Here is a 25,715-nt window from a genome sequence, read left to right on the forward strand (position 1 = left end):
ACCTTAATTAGACTGCTTTATAATTCAAATTTTACTTAATTACTTTGACTTTTACAATTACTTGACTTTTACATTATTATTACTTTTTTTATATTGGGGATCATCATTATCAAATCTTATTTATTTATTATGATTTTATTTACTACTATCATTGTTTCTTATATATACTATAATCGGCCATTTACTATTTACATTTCAAACTTAATAATATATTTATCTAAAACTTTAAATTAGTGTAGTCATTTAGTTAGGTTGTTAACTTGATAGTTAACGAACAAAGACTGCGAAAAGACGAGAAATGTTGTTTGACTTTGTGCGGACACGATCATCCTCATGTTTTTCGTTCCTCTGCAGTTGTCGTTTCTCGGTCGTACCTTCCACCGATCCTTTCGGGGTAGAAGAGGACTTTTGCGCTTTTTCTGAAATTCGCATACATCGGCGACAACAGACATTAACTGTCAGACAAAAAAATATAATGAGGACAATGTGGTTATGGCAGGCTGAAGAGCAATTACTTTGCCTCAGTATAGCTACTGCAGTTATTCTAGTCAAAGTCTACATGATTTACAACTGTCATCATTGTGCATATGCGTGAAATATGAGCATATATTAATATTCTTTTCCTTTGCGCTCTATTATTTAAGATCTTAGCGGAACAGTGTACTCCTACAATAATTTTGTATCTCCATACTTATTTTTGTATAATCCTAAAGCCTTTATAGCGAATAGGAATTTGTAAGATGCATATTCAATGGCACAACTGTGATTAAATACACCCTCAATATCTTCGAACTTCCATTCTCCCGTAGATAATTGTCTCTTCATAATCAATTGAATTCCACGTTTAATTGGCTCTTGATCAGGATATCCTGCAAGTAAAAGTCCGATTACTGCCCATGAAGTTTGAACTAATAATGATTGTTCAGTATTAATATATGTATGTGTCTCACATGCTTTCATACTCTCTGACCATCCACCATCTGGTAACTGCTTAGAAATAAGAAAATCACATCCTCTTTTAACAGTTGCCAGATTATTATAATTTAATTCAACAGTATTTAAAGCTTCCATAGCAAACATGGCAGCATAAGTATAACATATCCCCCATGATCCATACCATGAACCATCCTTCAGTTGCGCACTAATAATATATTTAATAGCATTTTCAATTGCCTGTTGAATTATCTCTGTCTTATATCCTGGATAATATTTAGCAAAATATGTTAATCCTAATACAGAAGAATCCGTACATTCAACATAGGGATATTCAACCATAATATTATTAAATACTTCAGCAGGATTTAATTTTTCAAGTAATGGAGTTGAACGTATTCCTTCATAAGCTGAAAATGACCCAAATTCAAAATTTGCAACATTCTGAATTTGAAGTAATACATCTACTCCATTATATAAATCCTTATCACTTATTGCATCTTTAACATCAGCAAAGTCCGGATGTGATCTAACCATAATGATAGCCTTTAATGCTTCGGCTGTACAATCACTTACAGTATAACCTTGATCTTTGGTACTGAACGGCCATCCACCCTTTCTTTTATCACGATAACTACCATCCATACATTCATCAGTGAATTGTGAACGAGTTAAGAATAAATAACTTTTGCGAATCATGGGCTGATAACGAGGTATATCGGCGAGACCAGAGACAAAGAAGTACTGAATCATAAATGCAGCATCCCATACTTGAACTCCATTGGTTCCCATAACAGTCATACCTTGAGGTCCATGAAATAAAACATCATTCATTCTATCCTGTAATTTCAGAAATGTATGAGATTTTGTACCTTCACGATGTGCAGTTACAACGACATTGAATGCAAAATTAACTGGAGCAATACATAAGTAGTCTGTATTTTTATATTCTTTTAATACTAATTCATAGATCTTGTCATTGGTCCAATTCAAGATGAATTGTGGCCGTATTTTCTCCCATTTGGATAATGCCCAATTAGCAACATCTAACAATTTGGTATGAGGATAATATAAATCTACTCCACATACATTATTTCTATGATTAGTGAATTGGATCAGTTCATAAGGTAATTGTGAAGTTAAATAGATTTCTTGTCTGATTTCTTTTAATAATGGATCCAATTGACAATGAACTCTATTGGCCAGTAGATAACCTAATGGTAAATATATTGCTCTTGTATGAACCCACCATCTTCCTGGATGAATGGGGATATTATATGGTAAAGTCCATAATTCAGGTGGAGCAGGATTTACTCCATCCCAATCATAAAGATTAAGAATAGCTAACCAAGATTTCCCCCAATGAGGATTCTTTATAGCTCCACCTAATCTATGTAATGTTCTTCTTGCCTTTATACATACAGGATGATTAGCTTCAAGTCCTAATAATCGAAGACATATATAATTCATAGTAGTTCCAAAACAAGTTGATTTATCAATAGAATGTAACCCCCAACCTCCATCTACTGGATGGGATGTATTAACTATATAACGAATCATTTCTTGTCTATACGGTAAAGGAATCTCTATCTTACTAAAATAATGTGCTGTAATATATCCAATAGTCATAAACATAGGTCCCTTATATTGACAGGGGAATATCCCACTATTTTCATCTTGTAATAATTCTAAAAACTCAGCACCTTTCTTAGCTGCTTCAAATGGACTTTGAGCCTCACTAGCTGCTGGACTGGGGAATTCATCAACTTCTAAAAGATATTGTACATAACTGGTTTGAGGTTCATTAGCTAATTCTTCATTATTGTCTAAATAGTGCCAAGTCTCTCGGCCTACTGAGTCCGTTCGAAGTCTCCACCGCCTGGGGTCGGTCCTCGGAAGTCCTATTTGTTCAGAATAGTACATCCCAGATCAATTGGATAATAGTTAATAACCAGTAGTGTTAGTAGTATTAGTAGTATTAGTAGTATCTAAACGAGTATACGACAAAGTGAAAATTATATTATGTATGTGAGCACGTGATTCGGATCATGATACTTAAGACCTAACTAAAAGGGTAAAAGGGTTAATGCGAAGTCGTGTCCTTTCTCCAAAAAACATCTGAGGTGTGGATGTTCTACAGTCTGAAAAATTTCGAGAAGAGTGTGTAGGAAAAAAAATAAGTGAAAACCCTTAACTACGGAGAGCCCCCAGCGATAGAAAAGTCCATCGGAAACTATTTCAGAGTTAGGAAGAACAAACTAAACCATGGGCAAGAGAAAGGCAGCTCAAGTGAAGTTTGCTTCCGAAGTTCAGGAGAGGCAAATCGAAGTAGAAGATGAGGAAAGGGAAGAATCTCAGTATGGTAATGAAGCACAAGACCGCAGAGATGAGAACCACGAAGACGAAGAGGAACAGTTAGAAAATGGATTTGATGAAGAAGATGAAGAAGAAGATGATGAAGATTCTACAAGTGGAACTGGAGGATCGTCTACGCAACGTCCTACTAAAAAGCAAAAGAAGCAACTTACAGCTCAAGATATTCAAGTAGCTCGAGAAACCGCTGAATTATTTAAATCAAATATCTTTAAACTTCAAATCGATGAATTAATGAAAGAATTGAGAATAAAGGAATCTCATATTCATAAGATAGAAAAGGCCTTACATCGATTACATGATTTAATTTCTAAGATTCCTCCTATTCAAAAATTAACCTTACAACAAGCAGAAGGACATTTTAATTCTAAAAAAGTAGTAATCCCATTCCCCGATCCAAAACCAACAAAACTTAATTATACATTTTCATATTTACAACCAGAAGATGTATCACTTGTTGGTTCATTTGGTTTAAAAACAGGTATATCTCAACCTCATGGTCTGACTATAGATGTAGCTATAACTATGCCTCGAGAATTATTTCAACCAAAGGATTATTTAAATTATAGAGCTTTATATAAACGAGCATTTTATATGGCTTATTTAGCTGATCATTTAATTCCTTTATCAAAAAAGAATAATTTACCAATAAAGATATCTCATCATTTTTTAAATGATGATATATTATGTCCAGTATTAAGATTAGAAAGTATTAGTACTGATAATCCTGAAGATTTAACATTTCATAAAACTAAATTTTCTATCAATTTAATTATTTCATTCCCATTTGGAATCTTTGATAATAAAAAATTACTTCCAGATAAAAATTGTATAAGAGTTCAAGCTGATACAGAAGAATTACCTCCAACTCCACTATATAATGCTACAATATTATCAATGACAAGTTTTGATTATTATTTAAAATATTTATATACCACTAAGAAATCTACAGAAGCATTTAAAGATGCATGTATATTAGGTAGATTATGGTTAAAACAACGAGGTTTTGGTTCATCAATTAATGAAGGAGGATTTGGACATTTTGAATTTGCAATTTTAATGAGTGCTTTATTAAATGGTGGAGGTTTAAATGGTAATAAAATCTTACTTCATGGATTTTCTTCTTATCAATTATTTAAAGGAGTTATTAAATATCTTGCAACAATGGATTTAAGTTCAGGTTATCTTTCATTTTCAAGTTTAATTGGTGAAAATATTACTTCAAAATATGATTCTGCTGGATTTAATGTTCCAACTATATTCGATAAAAATATTAAATTAAATATACTATGGAAAATGACTCAATCTACTTATCAAAATTTACAAGATCAAGCTCAAGAATCTTTACATTTATTAAATGATGTAGTTAAAGATAGATTTGATTCAATCTTATTACAAAATTCAAACTTTGATCATATGAAATATGATATTGTATTGAATCTTTCAATCCCCACTGATTTACAAGATTCTTTTGGTCCATTGGAAAAAATTTCCTTTATAAGTTTTGATAATTTTGTTAAGAATAAAATTTATGTTATATTAAAAAGAGCTCTTGGTGAAAGAATTACTTCACTTGTTATTAAAAGTGAAAAAGTTAGTAATTTATTTCCAATAAGTAAGAGAAAACCAACTAATTCTTCAAATAATTATATAATTGGAGTTAAATTAAATCCAGAAGAATGTGATAAATTGGTTACTAGAGGTCCAAATAATGATGAACAAGAATTAGGGTTGAAATTTAGAGCATTCTGGGGTTCAAAGGCATCATTAAGAAGATTTAAAGTGGGAACTATTCAACATTGTGTAGTTTGGACTCCAAAAGATAATGAACCATTAGTATTATCTATCGTTAAATTTGCTCTTGATTTACATTTACATCCAGAAATATCTCAACATTTAACTACAGAAATCACCAGTTTTACTGATAAACTCCCACTTCCATTATTACCATCATCATCTAATCAAGTTTCAGCATCAACTACTAGTTTCACATCCTTAAGAACTTCATTCGAAAATATGAATAAAATAATTACTAATTTGAACTTACCATTAGGTGTTAAATCAATTTCTGCTGCTTCTACTGGTTTAAGATTCTCTTCATTATTACAACCAGTTCCATTTGCAGTATCTAATCCTGATTTCTGGAATGATGTAGTTCTTACATTTGAAACATCCACAAGGTGGCCCGATGAAATCTCTGCTTTGGAAAAGACAAAGACTGCTTTCTTATTAAAGATAAATGAACTTCTTAATAATGATACAACTTATAAGTCATTTATTACAAAAGATGATTCTATTCCATTTAATGAAAATATTACTTTATTAAATGTTTTAACTCCAGAAGGTTATGGATTTAGAATCAGAGTATTAACTGAAAGAGATGAAGTTTTATACTTAAGAGCCGTTGCCAATTCTGAAAAGCAAAAGGCTTTAATGCAAGATGTTTACCTTAAATTTAATCAAAAATATATTGGTGCAGTTAAACATACTAGGACAGTTACACAATTGGCACATCATTTCCAATTTTATTCATCTACAGTTAGATTATTTAAATTATGGTTGGATTCTCAATTACTCTTACAGCACTTCACTGATGAATTGATTGAATTAATTGCTCTTAAACCATTTGTTGATCCAGCTCCATACTCAGTTCCCCATTCTCTTGAAAATGGATTTTTACAAATATTAAATTTCCTTGCTAATTGGAATTGGAAAGAAGAATCGTTAATCTTGGATCTTGTTAAAAGTTCAGTTACTACAGAAGATGAAAAATTAAATGATAAATTAACCGTTCAAGCTTATAGAATTATTGAACAAAATTTTGAAAAAATCAGATCAACTGATCCTTCTGGAATCAAAACTCAATTCTTTGTTGCTTCAAAGGATGATCCTTCTGGAATTTTATGGTCAAATCAATTAGCATTACCAATTTCATCAAGATTAACTGCTTTAACTAGAGCCGCCATTCAATTAATCAAGAAAGATGGATTATCTGATTCTACTATAGATTTAATTTTCACCCCAGCATTGAAGGATTATGATTTTGCCATAAATGTAAAATCAGTTAATTTAACTTCATCTTCTGGTATTTTACCACCAAATACTTTTAAGAATTTAATTACTCCATTAACTTCGTTCCCTAATGATATATCTACAAAATATGATTTGATTCAAGCTTATGTTGATGAATTAAATAAGAAATATGGTAATAGCATTATATTCTCCTCCAAGAAGTTTACAGGTGTTGGTGAAGGAGATTCAAATGTTGTAGCTGGAATCTTTGTCCCCATGGCTTTGAATAAAAAGAAGTTCAGAGTTAATATTGGGGTTAATTCTAAACCAGTTGAAGATCTGTCAGGTGAATTGGTTATAAACAAAGAAGCCATTTATAATCAAATGACATTACTCGGTGGAGATTTGGTCCAATCTATAAAGATCCGTAAATAGTCTTGTATAATTATCGTAAGTAACTAATAATAGTAATAATACGGTTGCATACAAAAAGTTTTGCAGCAATTCTTTTTTTTTTTAGCTAATTGGGAAAGTCGCGCATTTCTTATCAGCGAGCAGGTCGTCCCAGTAATAATAAAATAAGAATGATAAGAGAAGTGAAAAATGCCGTTAAAGACTCATAATATTTTTCTATTATTCTTATATGGGTATATAAGAGTGGGTATTTTTCCGGAGTTTATTTTAGTTTTGTAAATTCAGGAATCGTTAGCAGCAATGACAAAAGATAGTCACTTATCCAGCAAAGATGTATTAGAGTCCTCCCTACTTCATCGATCGTTAACGGCCGCACCAGCCATAGTAACTAAAACTCTGGGACCTTATCTCTATTTACTGAATGGAGAAAAAATATTAGATGGTTGTGGAGGTGCTGCTGTAATTTCTGTTGGACATTCCAATCCTGAAGTGGTTAAAGCCGTATCAGATCAATTAAGTCAAGTATCATATATTCACACTTCGGATTATACTACTTCCGTATCGGAAAAATTAGCTAATAAGTTATTGGAAAAGTATCAAGATAAGTTGTCCAAAGTTTATTTTGTTAATTCTGGTAGTGAAGCTAATGAAGCAGCAGTGAAATTGGCTACTCAGTATTTCTTTGAACAAGGTAAAACTTCCAAATCACATTTTATTTCAAGAAATCAATCTTATCATGGGAACTGTCTTGCCGGATTATCTCTTTCGGGATTTCCTGCCAGAAGAGTTCCTTATGAACAAATCATAAGTGATATATTTCATAAGGTTGATCCAGCATATGAATATAGATATAAACATAAGGCCGAAACCACTGAAGAGTACGTTAAGAGATTAGCAGATCAATTAGAACAAGAAATCCTTCAAATTGGACCAGAAAATGTAGCAGGATTTTTTGCAGAAACTGTTGTTGGGGCTACTACTGGATGTGTGACGGCTCCTAAGGGATACTTTAAAGCAATTCAAAAAGTTTGCCAAAAGTATGATGTACTTTTAATTCTTGATGAGATCATGTGTGGATCTGGTAGAACGGGTACGTTCTTTGCTTGGGAACAAGAAGGAATTGTACCTGATATTACTACAGCAGGTAAAGCATTAGGAAGTGGTTACTCTCCCTTAGCAGCAGTTTTCATTACACCCAAAATAATCGATGTTCTTAAGAAAGGATCAAGTGCATTTGTTAATGGTCATACATATCAATGTTTTTCCTTATCAAGTGCAGCAGGTCTTGCAGTACAAACTATTATCGAGAGAGATGGGTTATTAACTAATGTACTTGAAATGGGTACCTACCTTGAAATCAAACTTAAAGAAAAACTTAGTCAATTTGATATAGTGGGAGATATTAGAGGAAGAGGTTTATTTTGGGGTGTAGAATTTGTAAAAGATAAACGTACTTTAGAGCCATTAGATCCAAGTCTAAAGTCAGGGCCAAAGATTCAAAGTTTAATTTTAAAAAGAGGAGTGGCAGTATATCCTGGTTTTGGTACCAAAGATGGATATTCCGGTGATCATATCTTGATAGCTCCATCATTTGATGTAACTAAAGATCAGATTGATATCATTGTAGATACTATAGCTCAAGGTATAACTGATTATATAGACATTTAGTTAGAGTTAGTTAACTATACTGATATTATTATATGCAGGTATTTCCTTAACAAATTATGGGTGTGTGGTGGTGTAGTAAATCTGAACTTTAAAAATGTTAACACCGAATTATAATTAATGATACAACAACATTATTAATTAGAAGTACTGGTCTTTATAGTGGTAATATTAAACAGATGTCACAGGCTATGAACTTAGAAGCAGAGCTACGAGACTTTCATACAAAAAAATACCCTACTATAGAGCAAACCATAATTAATAATTCATCAGTACTATATAAACGAAAGAAATTCTTCTTAGAAGATGTTCGACAATCAGCCAAATATATTGGATTTATAATAATAGGAATCATTTATCTTCGAGATATATCTATGTTTCGATTGGCTTTACGAGCCTTTATACAATATACCATTTCACATCCTTATCCTACCGCTAATATAAGATTAAATACATCAGATGAGAATAAGAGAGCATTAACTAAAACATTATTACTCGGTATAATTAATGCTAATGCATTTTGTATATTAATTCATCTAATTTTTGGAGTATATAAAAAGAGTCCATCTTCAGATGGTTATTTACATGGAGGAATGTCATTACAATTTATTGGTGAAAGAGTTCCTTATTCTACCTTAGAATTATTAATATTAGATGTTATTATATTTTTTATTCAATTAATATTTCATAGTTTAATGTGTGTTGTTAATGATTCTGAAGTGTTAGAGACTAAGAAATCATCAACCAATATAGTTCAACATGGAGATAATGAAAGTATTGATAAAGCTCATATCGAAGGTGATGGTTATAATGGTAATGTACATCTTATTAATATCACATTAACATCCAATATTCGAAAAGTCCTTCGATATGAAGATAAATTTTCAAATCCTACTAACATGTTATCTGAAGAAAATGTTGCTCCGATTAGAGCTCCAGGTGGATTTGTGGGAGTATGACTATGAGTATGACTACCATTAAAAATATTCTTCAGACATTTTCCAATACAAGCGCAACATTCATTAAAATCCACTCCTGGCATTAAGATAGCTCCTATCATCCAGCATGTATGCATACATAAATAATGAATAGTTATGAATCATTATGAATCATTAATGTAGTACTATAATTATGTAGATATTATATATATATATATAATTTGCAGGTTAGACACTCTCAACCTGTAACGTTTTGCTTTTGCTTTTCCAATCTCAATCTGTAAATATCTCAACTCGAAACCCTAACCTGTAAATCTTCCAGGTTCGATGAGTGAAAAAAAATTAGACTGATTACAAGAAATGAGATGAAGCTTACCTAACCCACCAATAGTTATAAGAACCAACGGATATAAGGATGAGTGATAATATAGTGGGCATTGAATACAACAGAGTTACTAACACCAGTTCCACTGATTTCCCAGGCCATTCTGCCAATGGGGATTTTTCTTGGGATATAGAAAAATTCAAAGATAGTTTTGATATTCAAATCTCATATATTACTGAAAGAACTGCTAATTTTGATTTAGTTAATATAGATACATCTATTGCCAATGCATTCCGTCGTGTTATGATTGCCGAAGTTCCTTCAGTTGCAGCTGAAGCTGTCTATATGTTTATGAATACTTCTGTTATACAAGATGAAGTATTAGCTCATAGAATTGGTTTAATTCCATTAAAAGTTGATCCTGATTTATTAAATTGGGTTGATAAAACTTTAGATGAAAATGAACGTTATACTGAAGAAAATACTGTAGTATTATCTTTAGATGTTGTTTGTACTAAAAATTCTCATGCTCCAAAGAATTCAACAAATCCAAAAGAATTATATAAAAATGCTCATATTTATGCTAAAGATTTAAAATTTGAACCTCAAGGTGGTCAAGCTGAAAGATTTAAAATTAAACCAGTTGCTGCTGATCCAGATATTTTATTAGCTAAATTAAGACCAGGTCAAGAAATTTCATTAAGAGCTCACTGTATATTAGGAATTGGAAGTGATCATGCTAAATTTTCACCAGTTGCTACTGCATCTTATAGATTAATGCCAGTTATTAACATTACTGAACCAATTAGAGGTGATTCAGCTAAAAGATTTCAAAAATGTTTCCCATCAGGAGTTATTGGAATTAATAAAAATGGTGAAGCTTATGTTAAAGATGCTAGAAAGGATACTGTATCAAGAGAAGTATTAAGACATGAAGAATTTAATGGTAAAGTTAAATTAGGTAGAAAGAGAGATCATTTCATTTTTAATGTCGAATCTACCGGAGCCATGTCTCCAGAAGAGATTTTCTTTAAATCAGTTAGAGTTTTAAAGAATAAAGCTCAATATTTGAGAAACTGTCCTATTGGTCAATAGATAATTCCAACATTTTCTCTTACTTGTATATTATGTATTCACTAGAATAAACCAAACCATTTGCATTAATTAATATCCTGTAGAAATAATTAAATTTATTGGGTGGTTTGCAGCAATTGAGGGTCTCACAAGAAAAACTTTAGCGACTACTAATTCCGCGAAGCGATGCAACCGCCGCCTGCTTAGCTAACACTCAGCCACGACATATACATAACATATACACATTACATACATACATACACTATCATATCTATGTATATATCTCTATGGATATGTATATATCCTATACACTCTAGAACAGCCATATATATACATAGTATAACCGACATACTACTGTGTAATATTAGATAATAGCAGCACAATTGCCCAAACAGGAAATAAAGCACACCCACAAATTAACCCATTGCAAATCTGCTAGCGAGCCTCATCACGCAAAAATCTGAAAAAACGATAATACCGAAAAACTATAATTCACTGTAATTACACATAAATTCGAATAATTCTAACTAATTACCAAATTACAGTAGTGTCTAACCAATTCGAGTGTCTGATCCTGAACAACAAGAGTCATCTGGTTACCAGATCATTGTATAATAAAAGTGGTTATATAATTAATGTCTCAGAAAATGGCACCATCATCTTCGGGGTACTTTAGTGATCATCATTATGGAAGTACCTCGGAGACACCTCCTATTAATAATGTTCCTCCACCTCCACCTCATATACTTAGACCAACATTAGTGAATTCGAATTCCTCTCGTCAACGATCTTCATCTATGAATTCTTTAACTTCAAATCATTCCGCAATAACTTCAAGTTCAAATTCAAATTTACATCCAACATCTACTTTACCTCCAACTCAATCAAGTACAGTAAGAAGTTTATCAATTATAAGTTTAGAAAGTCCTCGTAATTCTATAGTATCTATTGATGAAAATCTTATACGACCCACTAGAAATAATAGTACGGCAAGTTTAGTATCTTTAACTGCCCCACCACCACATCAACATCAATATCAACAATCTCCCCTGCAACAACAACTACAACAATCAACTACTGCATTTATAAATAATCCTACAACACTATCTCAGATTCATCATAATGTATCGACTGCCCTAATAGAATCTCCTCGTTTAAGAACTCTGATAAATACAAGTGCAATACTATCAGATGATGATCTGGAATTCGAAGTGGCTGTACCTATTGCTCCTCCACCAATAACTTCAAGATCTATACTAAAACCTATCTTTAGATTGAAAAAGAGTACTGATCAATTATTCAATTTAAAAAGAGACTTTAAATTTAAGTATGATGATTATACCCAAATAAATAGAATTCCAACAACTCCATCATCACCTTCAACAATAACAACTACAACTCATACAGGAATACTTCAAGGTACAAGTCCAACATCATTAATTACATCTAGTAGTCTACATTCAGCTCTTAAAAGTTTACAAGATTCAACTCCATCACCATTATCATTAGAAAAAGAAAAGCAAAAAGAAAAAATTAATAATGATAGTATAACCAGTGCCAAAAAGAAGAAATCCAGTACTTTAATTCAACATTCTATATTAAAGAAGAAATCCATATATTCTAAAGATTTACAGAATGAAATATCCAATTCATCACCATCGGAATCACAACGAAGTCTTGAAACTAAATTTATAACCAATAGACCTCCTCCATCGTTTGATGATAATGATACTCGTATCATTTCAGATGAACCGGTAATGAAAACTTTGAAAGAACAGAATCAATTGATTCATAAATTGAATCGAAAGTGGAATAAGGGAGTTCATTTTGAAAGAGATAAAGATAAATCATTAAAACTTTCTGTATCTCCAACTCCACCACCTCCCGTATCATCATCAACTACTAGAAAGAGATCAAGAGATGCACTTTTTGAAAGTGAAGATGATACTAATTATGACAGTTACGACAATTACGACGAGTGATATACCTATATACCTATATACATATCAAACCTTGACTATTTATTATAAAATGTACAATATACATAAACATATACATGATTATGACTATGAGTATATAGATTAGATTAGATTAGATTAGATTAGATTAGATTAGATTAGATTAGATAAATTAAATTAAATTAGATTAAATCAGAGAAGAACCACTTCATCTTGAGTTGTAGAAAGTTCTTGAAAGAAGGGTAATTTCAATAATGATCTAGCAGATAATCTTTTTGAAGGATCCATCTTAAAACATCCACTTAATACTTCCATCATTTGTTTATGATCTCTATAATCTTCAAGATTCCTTTTATATTCTTCTGAATCAATATTATTATCAGCAATTGGTTTAACAAATGAATCACCTTGAGAATTAAATAATTTAATAGTATCATATACAACACTATCAATTGGGAAACATTCATTATTAACTTCATAAATTAACATATCATGTAAAAGTTGAATTAAATTCCCATTAGTTATATTTCCATTTGTTAAATTAATTTCTAATCCACATCCATGTAATTCTGCACATTTTTGTAATTTATCTAATCCAAATACTATAGCTAATTCTAATAATGCATCAGTATCATCAGGTGAATTAAATAAGGGGAATTTTCTTGATAATAATGAAAATCCAATAACTCCAGCTGACCAAATATCTATTTTTGTTGTTTGATTTGTACATTTTAATAATACTTCAGGAGCTCTAAATCCTCTTGTTCCTGCTCTATTAGCTCTTCTTGGAGCTCTATTATCGGATTTAGGATAAGCAGCTTTAATATTTAATCTTTTTGAATGATTCTTATTAATTATTAATTTATCCTTATTAAGACATGGACAATGATTATTTACTTTATTATGAATATTTAATTTTTCTGCTAATCCAAAATCAACAAGTACTCCCTTACCTTTAAATGGATCATATAAAAAATTAGTTGGTTTTAAATCTCGATGAATTATATCTTTATCATGAACATAATTTAATGCTTCAAAAAGTTCTTTTAAATATTTTTTAATCCCCTTTATTGGTAAATCTCTATAAAAATCTCGAAAATCTGCATGTTGATAATATGGTAAAATTGCTAATACTTGATCTTGATATCTTAAAACATCTAATAATGGTGCAACATGAGTATTTCCAGTTAATTCATATAATAAACTTAATTCATTATGAATTCTATTGGGTGATGAAGTAACATAAATTTGTTTTAATGCAACTATAGGATTCTTCTTTTTTGAAGGTAATAAAACCTTTTTAGACTTTTTCAATGGAGGAGATTTCCACATATCTGACCCTAATTTTATATGACCACTTAATACTTCTGCTCTATACACTGAAGAAAATGTTCCTTCTCCAATTTTATCTATTAATCTGAATTCTGTTGATAATATAGGAAAATTCTTTTCTAATTTATGCATTTCTTCTAATGTTTCTAGTGGTACTTCATCATCTTCATAATTAACTGGAACTTCTACTTCTTCTATTATTCTTGTGGAATGATTATTATCTTGTTTAATATTGGTATTGGTATTGGTATTGGTATTGGTATTAGTATTAGTATTGGTATGATCAGAATCTACTATGGTTGTTCTATTTGCTGCTTTAAATTCTGGATCACTAGATACAACACTATTACTATTATCTATACCATAATTACTACCACTAAGATTTGAAGCTCGAGCTAAATTTTGATTCCGTATATAAGGTGAATTGGTAAGTTCCTTCTCAAATGGTGATTTCCCCAAAATTCTATGTCTATCTATAGTAATATCACGACTATGTTTCTCATTAAATGGATCATCACTAGATAGTTTCCTCTTCTTAATTATAAAACTACTTGTCTGTATTGATTCCATACTTTTCGATTGTGTATTTGGAATGTCGTCCAATAGTTTCATCAAGTCCATCACTATGTCTGGGCTTGTTATTAGTACCTTTTAATCTTGAATCACGCTATATTTGGCGATAAAACTTGTCTCTTCTTCGTTTAGTTGTACCTTTGTATGGGTCTTCGGTAAATTTGTAAACATAGTCTATGTGCAGTTCGCGTTTGTTAGTGTTAGTCCCGTGATCCGCATTTCACTAACTAATTAAATTAACAATTCAATTGATGACAAAAGTATGTCTCAATTATTTGTAGTATAGTAGAGTATTTTTTTAGAGATTAGAGGTTAGCTTAGTCTTATAGTCAAGTTTATATAGTAATTAAATAATCTTGTATGTTTCTTTGTCCATACTATTGTCATTACCAATTTCCCTAGGGCTAATTGTATGAGCACGACATTATGGAAACTGAGACATTTGACCACGACATAGTGAAAAAAAAAATTTCAATGGACATATGAAGAAATTATCAAATTGAATTGTATATTACTAGTAGTTCATTAACGTTAGATTTTCTAATGATATCTACTAGGAATAACGTAACCGTACCTCGAGTGGGGTTGGGGATACAGCAAGTTCGTTATAAAAGAAAATTGGCCTATCCTCTCTATAAGCATAACGTACCCAAACAATCTAGTGATAAAAAAGATCATTCAACATTCTTTCAAAGAGCTATTAAAAGTTGGTTAGGACCTAAAAATATTAAGGGAGAATATTATAGAAATAAATATTACTATCCACCTCAAAATCATAAACCAAATTATATTATTCCAGATGGGAATTCTGTGGTTGGAAAGAGCAACAACTCATCGTCCCCATTTTTAACTGAAGATCGAAGAAGAGATTCATCATTACATCCATTTCCTCAAAATATATATTGTAAAACTGCCAGTGTAATTCCTGATGAATTAAAGAGTAAAATAGTTGAAGAAGTTAAAAAGAATGGACTTGCTGCTGAAGAAGTAGCTCATAAATATGGTATAAAATTAGGAAGAATTGAAGCTATTCTTAAATTACAATCCATTGAAACACGTTGGGATGAACAAGTAAGTATTAAATAATTATTATAAAACCATTATAAAGTTATTACTTTCATATCAAAATAATGATGAGATTGCTATTATACGATTAGTCTTTAAGACATACCACAGGGTTACAACTTTAAGCGCTGACATTTTGAATATGAAGTAATTTACTTTTTTAATGTGTCTTTTTTAATGAATTTAAGGAAAATATCTTTACTAACTAAATTAATTCTAGAATAAAGTATCACAGGATTTAAGTAAATTCTCAGAAGTTATGTATAAAATGTTCCCATTATATCAACCACCGGTTGGAAGTGATAATTTAACAGAAATTCCTACACCTCATAAGACTTTACATCAAAGATTCTTAACTATTGCTGAATCTGAACCTTTTGGTCCAGTTGATGCTGCCAAAATTTTGGATTTACCTGTAGCTAGTGAAACTTTAGCTAAATTATCAGAAGTTAATTCTGATGAAGAAACTAAAGCTGTTCATAATGAAGTAGTTGTTGGTATTGAAAAGAAAGATGATAGAACTGCATTTAAATTTACCAAGTCTAATGTTGGATCAGTTGGATACCGTTATGGTGCTTCCAGAAGAGATCAAAAGAAAGACAGACGTGTTGGTTTCGATTCTGCAGGTAATATGGTTTATATTTAAATTATACCAAATTGTACATAGACATTATTAACGTAAATATATCAATGAATTATAAAATTGAAAATTATGCAAATTATGAAATATATGTAAAATGTGAAAAATTTCAGGCAAAAATGTCGTCTATGTCGGCAATTTTGAACCCGCAAAAATCGATCCCAATGTCGCACACCAAAAAATGTGTTGACACGTCTGATTTTCAGTTTTCTTTCTTTGATCAACGAAGAAGGAATTGATATACCATTGTTAACTACAGTAATAACCATTAGAAAATGCTTTTTCAAGTTGTATTGTCGTTCCTTGCACTCTCACAATTGATTGCCGGGTCAGCTTTCACATTTATATTAGGAGCTCAAGAGAGATCATGTTACTATATTTTCACAGAAAAGCCTGATACTCAAATTAGTTATTATTTTGCTGTTCAAAGTGGTGGATCATTTGATGTTGATTATGCTATTAAAAATCCACTGGGAGAAGTAGTTATTTCTGATGATAAACAAAGACAAGGAGATTTTATTTTTACAGCTAAAGATGTTGGAGAATATGAATTTTGTTTCTCTAATGGTATGTCTACTTTTGCTGAAAAAGTAGTTGATTTTGAAATTAAATTTGAAAATGAAGCTGATGGTAAAGATTTCAAGGCTAGTATGCCAGAACAACCAAATACTAAACCAATTGCTCATGTTGAAAGTATGCAAAGTACTGTTGAAAAAATCGATCAAAAATTAGATGGACTTTCAAGAACTTTACATTATTATAAAACTAGAAATAGTAGAAATCAACAAACTGTTAAATCTACTGAAACAAGAATTTATTATTTTTCCATTTTCGAAGTTTTATTAATGGTTGGAATGGCTTTCTTACAAATTACTATTGTTCAATTCTTCTTCAAGGGTTCTAGAAGACAATTGGTCTAATCATACATAGAATTATAATTTGCGTTCCCTCTATATTGATTACTAGCTAATCTATTGCATGTACATTTAGTTAATTATATAAAATATATATCATTATATTTAAAATATATACATAATTCATACTAAAAAACAATTTTCTCCATCTCCAACTATCACGAAAAACTGAAATATCCTAAAAATTATTTCTAGTGTGTTAATGGTAAAGCAGTCGAGACATTTATTGCTTACCAACAGGAGAAAGAAAAACTAATGATTTGTATATGACATGTCGCATCTCCATCTAAATATATTAGCGTCACTCACTCCGTCGCGAACAAACTTGTCTAAGGAATCTTCACCTATTGCTCCTGAGACTGATACATTGGCAAGAGAATCAGATGTCATCGTTTCTACTAATGTTACTCTGAATGCTGAATATAAAGGATTCTTTGTTTATGTTATAAGTTCTATAGCTTTAGCTATTTGGATTGCTTGGACAATTTTACCGGAAAGAATACTTGAGAATTATTTATCTATATACTATTATCCTGATAAGTATTGGTCATTAGCACTTCCTTCATATTCTTTAATGTTAATGGTATTTATTTATGTGGGTCTTGCATTATATAATACTGAAGTTAAAACTTTACCATTAGATGATATAAGAAATTTTGTTGATGAATATTCTTCTAATCCCGGATCTAATTTAGATAATTCTGAAGCAATGATTCAAGCATCAATTGATTATATTCATAAAGCTCCTAGTGGGGTATGGGATTTACCTATCACATTAGTTAATGAAGTTCTATATACTGATGATTATGAATCTTGTTAAAAAGTGTGTACTATTAGAACTCTATATAACTATATATATATGAATACGAATATGAATATGAATATGTATAATAAATAATTAATGGGATCGATCTATACTCCGTATACATGAGATAACGTTTGTCTAGTTTCTTCATCAATTGATACCATTATTTCTGTTTGCCATATTTGTTCTCCAACTAATGATCTATAACTTGTTAAAAATTGATGGAAAGTATTTTGTAAATCTTCTGGAGGTTCCATATAATTTCCTATACAAGTTATAAATAATGCTAAATTCTTTTGCCCTTTCTTATTGGTTAAACCTCCAAATCCTTGATCAGGATTAGCATTAATAATGGTTAACATTCCTTGGAAACTAGTTGATTTCTCTTCATTTTCAGAAAAGTATATCATATGAGAACACCATTGAACAATGAAATCAATTAATTTAGGAGCAATAATTTCTGCTCCTCCATTAATTCCCATTCTTCCAAGACAAACAGCTGCTGTTTCTAATACTGCTTGTTGAGTATCAGGAGCATTTAAAATTGGTATTATTAAATCAACTAAATTACTTAAATAATTCTTCATTTCAATATACTCTAATCTTAATACAAGTTCACCTAATGCCCAAATAGCATTATGATAAACTGCTATAGTAGCATATGATCTATTATTAATTTCATTTCCAATACTTATAAATATTGATGATAAATGAGGTCTAGCAATATCAATAGCAAAAATCCCTATATCACCTAATAATGCATAGGCAGATTGTCTAACATCAGGGTATTGATCTTCAAAACAAAGTAATACTAATTCCATTAAATTACTTCTACTTTGTTGAATTAAGTCAACTGAATGACTACCAAATCCTTGAATTAAACCATCAATTAAATCTAATGATGTTACAACAAAATCCTTTTCAGGCACTTCAATGGTTGGATCAGTTTGAGTTTGGATTTCTATTTGAATACAATTTGAAAGAATATTAATTGCTCTTTCATATACTGGTACAGCATAAGGAGCAAATAATTCTTTTAATGTGGCTGCCACTGAAGCCATACATTCTAAAAGTGGCCATAAATCATTATCATTATCTTGTAAACTATGCCACTTTGCTAATAAAGGTGGTAATAATTTATTAATTAATTCAGGATCAGATGATAAATTTTCATAACCAGCTTTTTCAACTAATGTTTGAACACAATCATATAAAATTATTAAATTTTTACGTTGATAAGTTCCAAAACATTTAGCGAAATGTTCCAATAATGGTCCAATATAAAATTGAATAAGAGAAATATCTGATTCTTCAATAAATGATGATAAAGCAGAACAAGCAGCTTCTTGAACAACTTTCTTTCTATCTAATGAACATGTAACTATTGATTGGAAAGTTGGTTGATAATAATTAGCATATTCACCTCCAGCATGAGCTTCTTCAGCAATCCAAGATGCAAAAGTAGATAATGTCCAACATGTAATTTGTCTAACTCTTGGTTCATCATCTTGAAGTCTATCTACTAAGAATGGAACTAAAGTTGGTAATTTATCTCTAGATAATTCTATACAACTTTGACTTATAGCTCCAAAGGCAAGAATTGCTGCTTCTCTAATTTGCCATTCATTTGATACAATTTTTTCTTGTAATACTGGTAAGGCAATTTCTAATACTTCTGCCGGGAAATTACTTGATAAAACTTCAAGAGTTGAAGCTGAACATTTTCTTAAACTCCATTGACTAAGTTCATCATCATCATCTTCATCTTCATCGTCAGAATCATATTCAATTTGTTTCTTCTTAGATCCATTTGATGATTGAATATCTTTTGATTTAGCATTTTGAGGTTTTATATCTTCATCTCTATCTTCAATTTCAGCATTATCCTTTTCATCTTGAAGTCTAATAAAAAAGATTTCTTCTTCTGAATAAGCCATTTTTTCTAATACAATAGGGATAATTAATTTTAATCTTGGAGCAAAACCTTTTTTATCATTTTCAATATCTGGAGATGTTGATAATACTAATATAAATTCACAAGCTTCTAAAGCTACTTCTTCATCTTTATCTTGAATTAAATGTAAACAATAATTAATAATTCCATCTAAATGAGGCATTAATTTATCAGGTCTATATTCCAAGATTTGAGCAAATGCAGTACAGATATTTTTTCTTACTTCACTATTTGAATCATTAGCTAATTCAAATAAATTAATTAAGAAAACATCTAAATGAACTAAGAAAGATTGAGATTTTAATGGAATAAATTGAGTTATACAATGAATAGCAGAAGCTCTAATTTGTCCATTATGTGGATGTCTTGTTAATTCCAAGAAATTTTGAATCATATAATTAAGAGGTCTTTCACCATTATATTCTACATCAAGTGATAAATAACTATCTTCACAAATTTTACTTAATGCACTCATAGCTGCTACTTCAGTTATAAAATTTTGAGAAGATTCTCCCTTAGCTAATTCAATTAATTGTGGTAAAGCTTGAGGCCAACCTGGTAATCCATATATTGAAAATAATGAAGTTATAACATTCCCAGTAATATTTCTTACCATTTTATCAGAAGAAAGTAAACCTTTAATTACATTTTCTTTAATAAATTGTCGATCTGGTAAAGGAGTTCCACGATGTTGACGTAGTATACTATTTTTAAGATTTACTCCAGCAGCAGCTCTAACATCAGATTTTGTTGATTCATCAACCACAAGTAAAGTTAATAAATAATTCTCAATTTCTGGTTGTTCTTTGGCTTGACGTAAAGCATCATTGGCTAAATTCCGTTCTTGATTATTAGATGATAATGTCGCTCTAAAGATTTGTCGTAATTGTTCCAACGCTTGTGCGTCAGGTGTCCAAGACATAGTTTAATTCGTCTTGTTAATTATTATTTCTTCAATTAACTATGAGATCAATCACTAACTGGTTGAAAATTTATTCACCCTACTAGTTCTTGACTCCACAAATAACAAAACTATTATACCCCCCAGTAACTTGTCTTAATTTATGACCGTTTGGACTCTTTCAAGTTTGGCCAATGGTGGACTTGGTGCTTAAGCTTTGGACGTGGGTGAAATATAATTCGATGGTCTAATTTTTTTTTTGTTTGTGCTCCATCGGGTTTCTTAACTATGGGCATTTTAACTATGGACACTATTTACTATGAGTGATTCCACTCTGCTGTAACAATAATTGAATATTAAATAATCTAAATATTCCATTATACAGTATGGTCATTAACTATCTATTTTTTAGTTAATAAGTACTATATATCTCTGTATTATTTATTAGTACTATGTTATAAAACTATCTAAATTACCATAGACACATTATACGTTAACACGTTATTCTGGTCACGATACTACGCATGTGACCTTTTATTACTCCAAATTATTTTATATTTTCTTGTTACCGTATTTGCGGCCATTTGCATATTTTGGCTGCGAACTTCTCCTTTCTCCAAAGTCTTTATCAATCAAATAAATCAATAACTGGCTGGTCCATTCCTGAATAGACTTTGCTATTGCTAAACTTGGCAGAGTAAGCCACTGCTAAGTCTTTGTCAATTGTGACCAACGTGAAGCAGAAAGAACATTGATAGTTTGTACAAATCCAATTTATTATGATCCCTGGATAATACTCAACCCAAATCTGTTACGAATTATTAGCCTTTAGAACAATGTATACTAATGAAATGCATTCTGAAAAGTTATGAAAAGAGAAACCTGTCAGCATCTCTCTGCATGTATTTCTTAGATGGAATACTCCATATTCATATTAAATGAACTCTTATAAGATGAAGGTATCAGTAGAGCTGATAAGGCATTGAAATACATTCAGTCCAAAGTTACTGATGCGCATATTAATACAATTGGTAGAGTTCTAGTTATACTTTCATTATACTTATACAACATAACTATATCCTACAAAAGATCATCCAATTCAGCTAGCTTTTCTGCTAATTCATCAAATTTACCCAATATTGGCATGAACATATCATGAACGGGTCGCGATTTACGCTTTTCACTAAGTTCTGTCACTGACGTACTTGATGAATAAGGTCCTTGTTTAGTAGTAATCATAGCTTTATTTGGTGTAGATACTGAAGATACACCATAGTTAAGAGAATTCATGCTTGTTAATGGAGTGATATCTTCCTGACCCTGTTGATCTTCATCTTCATCTTTACACTCTCTTTCAAAATCATCATCCTCATCATCATCATCCTCTTCTTCTAATTGTTCTTCTTCTTTGCCTTCTTCTTTATGATCTGCAAATACAGAGCCTTGACTGTGATGATTAGATGCTACTTCTATAGTAGAAGTCGATCTTAATTTCTGATCTACTTCCTGAAGGCTATGGAAACTAACTTCTGGTTCTGGAGTCGAATGCAAAAATTTGACTTGTTCAACTGAAGCCGAATGGATTATACTACTAATCCTATCTCCTTCAGTCTTTTCCAAGATCTGTTCTTCTCCTCCTCTTCCTAATTCTATTTCCTTTTCAGTATCATCATTAATATGGTGAATATCTCCTGATTGATGTAATTGAATGAGGGGAGACGGTAAGACTTTTGGTTTTGAAATTATTTCATCATCATAATCCAAGTCATCCAAACTAACTTGAATATCCGAAGTCACTTTGGTTAATCTATCCAAAATAACTGATCTTCTCAATACATTTAATCGAGGTGATATTAATTCTTCATCCATTTCATCTTCATCTTCAATAGGACTAGTAAACAGATTAGCTGAACGTCCAAGTTCATGAGGTAATCCATCATCATTAGCTCTTAAAAATCTAGTAGGAGGAGTATCAGGAGAAAATGATCCAATTGAAAATGTATCATAAGGCAGCAGAGGTTTAATTGAAGATTTAGGGGGTGGCATAAGTGTAAGATCAGTTGGACTTGTTAATGAAGATATTATATTAGTAGCCTTTTTATTATTCTTAGTAATTATTAAGGGAGTCTCCAGAGGATAAACATCACTTAATACTTCTGATCTCCTTTCTTCAATATGTTCATTATCATTATTATTATTATCATTGTTGTTATTGTTGTTATTGTTGTTACTATTATTATTGGCTTTAAGAATATCATCATGAGGTATATCATAATAATTATCAATATCAAATCCAGCCCGTTTCTTTTCTTCTCTTATTAAATCTTCATCACTAGTTTGTGGTGTACCATCACCAATTTCTTTATCCTTTGATTCATCTTCATCATCTTCATTTAATGCTAAATCAGTTAAATTTTCAAATGTAACTGATTTATTACTCTTTTTAGATCCAGTTCGTTTAAGTAAACTATTACCTCGAGATAATATTCCACTTGTTCTTGATAAACTATCATCGGATTGGAAAAATCCTGATTCATTAATAATTCCTAATCCATAATTACTATCATTCATTGGTGAAGAATTAATTAAAGTATTACTATTATTAATACTGTTGACATTACTATTACTATTACTATTATTAGTTAAATTATCCATTTCCAGTAAATTCTCTTTAGATGATTTCTCTAATTCTTCATTTTTAAAACAATTTAATCGAGCTAATCTTTCTTCATAAGTTTCAAGACATTCTGCTGGTACAAATCCAATTTTACCATCTTCAGCTTCATCTTCTTCTTCATCTTCATAATCTGATTCAGGATCTACATCGGGTTCTCTCCTATTTTTGGTTTGTTGATATTTTATTCTCTCATCTTTACTCATTTTTCGAATTAACCACCAATAATTATCAGTATCATTAACCAAATAAACTGGTTCATCTCTTGATAATGTTAAATGCGAAGGGTCAGGACCTGAGAAATCATATAAACCATATAATTTATTAGGATCCATATCACGAGGTGGCGATCGAGGTGGTGAAGGTGGTAATAATAATTCTTCATATTCTTCATCTTCTTGATCTTCTTCACTTTGATCTACATCATCATCATCAGGGTGAACTTCGATTTCATCATGGAAAAAGATTCCATAAGGTCTTCTTGGCAGGGGCAGATCTTGATCTTCTACTTGTCGTATCTTTAAAGGTTGAAGATCTTCTTCTTGTTCTTCATTATTGGTTGGAGGATGTATATCGATAGATTCTTCAGTATCCATACCTATTGGATCATCGACATTTATTCCTTCTATGCTGGTGTTTTCTGTATGTAAAGTTGGAGTTGTTATTACTTCTTCTACTTGTTGTTTATCAACTTGTTGTTGTTGTTGTTGTTGTTGTTGTTGTTGTTGATATTTATCAACTCGTTGTTGTTGATGTTTATCATCATTATAATAATTCCCAAATTTGGTCACCAACTTCTGTTGACGATCTTGATATAAATCATTAGGATTGAATATATTATCTTGTTCATTATCATTATTCTTAATATACTGTAGAACTGCTGATTGAATGGTTTGTTTCCCAATCCCAGTTAACAGTTTATTAACTACTATTGATGACGCGTGAGATTGTTGAGTTTGGTTTGATGAAGTTGATGATCCAAATGATAATTTTCTTTCTAAATCAGATAACACTCTATTAGTACTTTCTAATGAAGTAGTTGGAGGAATAAAATGATTTAGATCATCATTTGGATCATCATCTATATTATTAATATTATTATTAACAGATGACGAAAGGGTTGGATCACTACCTCGTGATCGATTATTCAAGTACGGATTCATGAGTTATAACAATCAAATAAATAAATAAATATGAATATGATATGAATATGATATGAATTAATTCTACGATATATGCCCTATAATAAATAATATGGTGGTAATAGTAATGATATGTAATAAATGTAATGACTATGACGCAACAACTACCAGACGAAAACGATCCGTCTAATTCAAAGCAAGGAAAGAAAACAAAATACAAAAATTAATGGGTGTGCTTTCAGATTGTTAGTACTGGTAGATTGCTAGTTGCTGATCGCTAAATCTCAGTAACTTTCCTGTGGTAATAACCTGTGGTCCCACTGTTTCCACTGTGTGCACTGTACTGATGAACCCCTTTTCTCACTAAAAATTTGAGTTTTGTTGTTTTTCTTTTCGTTCGTGAGATCTTCTCGCGAGGCTGCGTTTTTTTTTTGGTGTAAGATGTGGAAATGAGCGTAGCGTAGGGGGGACGCACTAACTGTAATGTCACTAATGTTACTGGTGTTACCGGTGTTCTTTTTGTTTAGGTATTGGTGGTTGTGAGAGTTTTAAGGTAAGACTGTCTATAGAGTTTAGTATGTTGAGAAGAGAATAGAATAGAAAGAAGACGGTAGCTAACAGTACGTACTTTCTTAGTTGGGGTACCTGCTTAGTTACTTGTACTTGTAATGTACTTGAATTGCAATTCTAGTGCTTTCTCGTAGTATTTGTATAGTGTACTTGTGGTGCTTATGTGTTTGCTTATATGTCTACTTTCCAAAGTGCAATAGGTAATGAGCATTACATTCATACAGGGTACATTATTCACTATTCACTATTCACTGTTCCTGACTAAATGCCCATTAGTAGGGCAATACTTACCATCTATGCAATTTTAAAAGGGTTCGAAACTTTAATTTTCTCGTGTGTATGTTTTGGGACGCGACTTACTCCACAAACAAAAACTGTAATCCAAATAAATTTCAGAGCCGTTCCAACACTACTAAAGCTAATCAGCATGACATTGGCTTGACAACAGTCTGG

At 31.1% G+C, this 25,715-nt stretch overlaps 12 protein-coding genes across 12 annotated transcripts; 8 read left to right on the plus strand and 4 right to left on the minus strand. All coding sequences in view use genetic code 12, as the record gives it.

Moving 5' to 3' along the window:
- Positions 1 to 202: 202 nt before the first annotated feature.
- On the minus strand, positions 203 to 2,931 carry ERG7 (lanosterol synthase). Its single transcript, XM_064880467.1, has one exon. The coding sequence runs from the start codon at positions 2,854 to 2,856 to the stop codon at positions 667 to 669; it is 2,190 nt and encodes a 729-aa protein (XP_064740511.1). The 5' UTR covers positions 2,857 to 2,931; the 3' UTR covers positions 203 to 666.
- UTP22 (rRNA-processing protein) lies at positions 2,932 to 6,833 on the plus strand. Its single transcript, XM_064880468.1, has one exon. The coding sequence runs from the start codon at positions 3,199 to 3,201 to the stop codon at positions 6,751 to 6,753; it is 3,555 nt and encodes a 1,184-aa protein (XP_064740512.1). The 5' UTR covers positions 2,932 to 3,198; the 3' UTR covers positions 6,754 to 6,833.
- A 137-nt stretch (positions 6,834 to 6,970) lies between these two features.
- Positions 6,971 to 8,514, plus strand: BIO32 (Bio32p). Its single transcript, XM_064880469.1, has one exon. It carries the CDS (start codon positions 7,033 to 7,035, stop codon positions 8,398 to 8,400), a length of 1,368 nt encoding a protein of 455 aa, XP_064740513.1. The 5' UTR covers positions 6,971 to 7,032; the 3' UTR covers positions 8,401 to 8,514.
- Position 8,515: 1 nt separating this feature from the next.
- RJT21DRAFT_116759 (uncharacterized protein) lies at positions 8,516 to 9,723 on the plus strand. The gene has a single exon (XM_064880470.1). The coding sequence runs from the start codon at positions 8,577 to 8,579 to the stop codon at positions 9,354 to 9,356; it is 780 nt and encodes a 259-aa protein (XP_064740514.1). The 5' UTR covers positions 8,516 to 8,576; the 3' UTR covers positions 9,357 to 9,723.
- Positions 9,724 to 11,250, plus strand: RPC40 (DNA-directed RNA polymerase core subunit). Its single transcript, XM_064880471.1, has one exon. The coding sequence runs from the start codon at positions 9,751 to 9,753 to the stop codon at positions 10,753 to 10,755; it is 1,005 nt and encodes a 334-aa protein (XP_064740515.1). The 5' UTR covers positions 9,724 to 9,750; the 3' UTR covers positions 10,756 to 11,250.
- RJT21DRAFT_116762 (uncharacterized protein) lies at positions 11,251 to 12,859 on the plus strand. The gene has a single exon (XM_064880472.1). The coding sequence runs from the start codon at positions 11,370 to 11,372 to the stop codon at positions 12,714 to 12,716; it is 1,347 nt and encodes a 448-aa protein (XP_064740516.1). The 5' UTR covers positions 11,251 to 11,369; the 3' UTR covers positions 12,717 to 12,859.
- On the minus strand, positions 12,814 to 14,713 carry CDC7 (serine/threonine protein kinase). Its single transcript, XM_064880473.1, has one exon. It carries the CDS (start codon positions 14,643 to 14,645, stop codon positions 12,885 to 12,887), a length of 1,761 nt encoding a protein of 586 aa, XP_064740517.1. The 5' UTR covers positions 14,646 to 14,713; the 3' UTR covers positions 12,814 to 12,884.
- Positions 14,714 to 15,117: 404 nt separating this feature from the next.
- RJT21DRAFT_116765 (mitochondrial 37S ribosomal protein mS45) lies at positions 15,118 to 16,524 on the plus strand. The gene is made up of 2 exons (XM_064880474.1): positions 15,118 to 15,668; positions 15,883 to 16,524. The coding sequence occupies exons 1-2, from the start codon at positions 15,141 to 15,143 to the stop codon at positions 16,306 to 16,308; spliced, it is 954 nt and encodes a 317-aa protein (XP_064740518.1). The 5' UTR covers positions 15,118 to 15,140; the 3' UTR covers positions 16,309 to 16,524.
- On the plus strand, positions 16,525 to 17,367 carry RJT21DRAFT_116766 (uncharacterized protein). The gene has a single exon (XM_064880475.1). It carries the CDS (start codon positions 16,578 to 16,580, stop codon positions 17,220 to 17,222), a length of 645 nt encoding a protein of 214 aa, XP_064740519.1. The 5' UTR covers positions 16,525 to 16,577; the 3' UTR covers positions 17,223 to 17,367.
- Positions 17,355 to 18,082, plus strand: GPI19 (phosphatidylinositol N-acetylglucosaminyltransferase). The gene has a single exon (XM_064885188.1). The coding sequence runs from the start codon at positions 17,488 to 17,490 to the stop codon at positions 18,034 to 18,036; it is 549 nt and encodes a 182-aa protein (XP_064740520.1). The 5' UTR covers positions 17,355 to 17,487; the 3' UTR covers positions 18,037 to 18,082.
- RJT21DRAFT_6412 (uncharacterized protein) lies at positions 18,083 to 21,228 on the minus strand. Its single transcript, XM_064885187.1, has one exon. The coding sequence runs from the start codon at positions 20,895 to 20,897 to the stop codon at positions 18,129 to 18,131; it is 2,769 nt and encodes a 922-aa protein (XP_064740521.1). The 5' UTR covers positions 20,898 to 21,228; the 3' UTR covers positions 18,083 to 18,128.
- Positions 21,229 to 21,907: 679 nt separating this feature from the next.
- BUD14 (protein phosphatase regulator) lies at positions 21,908 to 25,044 on the minus strand. The gene has a single exon (XM_064885189.1). It carries the CDS (start codon positions 24,711 to 24,713, stop codon positions 21,957 to 21,959), a length of 2,757 nt encoding a protein of 918 aa, XP_064740522.1. The 5' UTR covers positions 24,714 to 25,044; the 3' UTR covers positions 21,908 to 21,956.
- Between the last annotated feature and the right edge of the window lie 671 nt (positions 25,045 to 25,715).

This window comes from Scheffersomyces amazonensis (assembly GCF_036850825.1).
Source record: "Scheffersomyces amazonensis strain UFMG-HMD-26.3 chromosome Unknown RJT21scaffold_1, whole genome shotgun sequence".
Taxonomy (NCBI): domain Eukaryota; kingdom Fungi; phylum Ascomycota; class Pichiomycetes; order Serinales; family Debaryomycetaceae; genus Scheffersomyces; species Scheffersomyces amazonensis.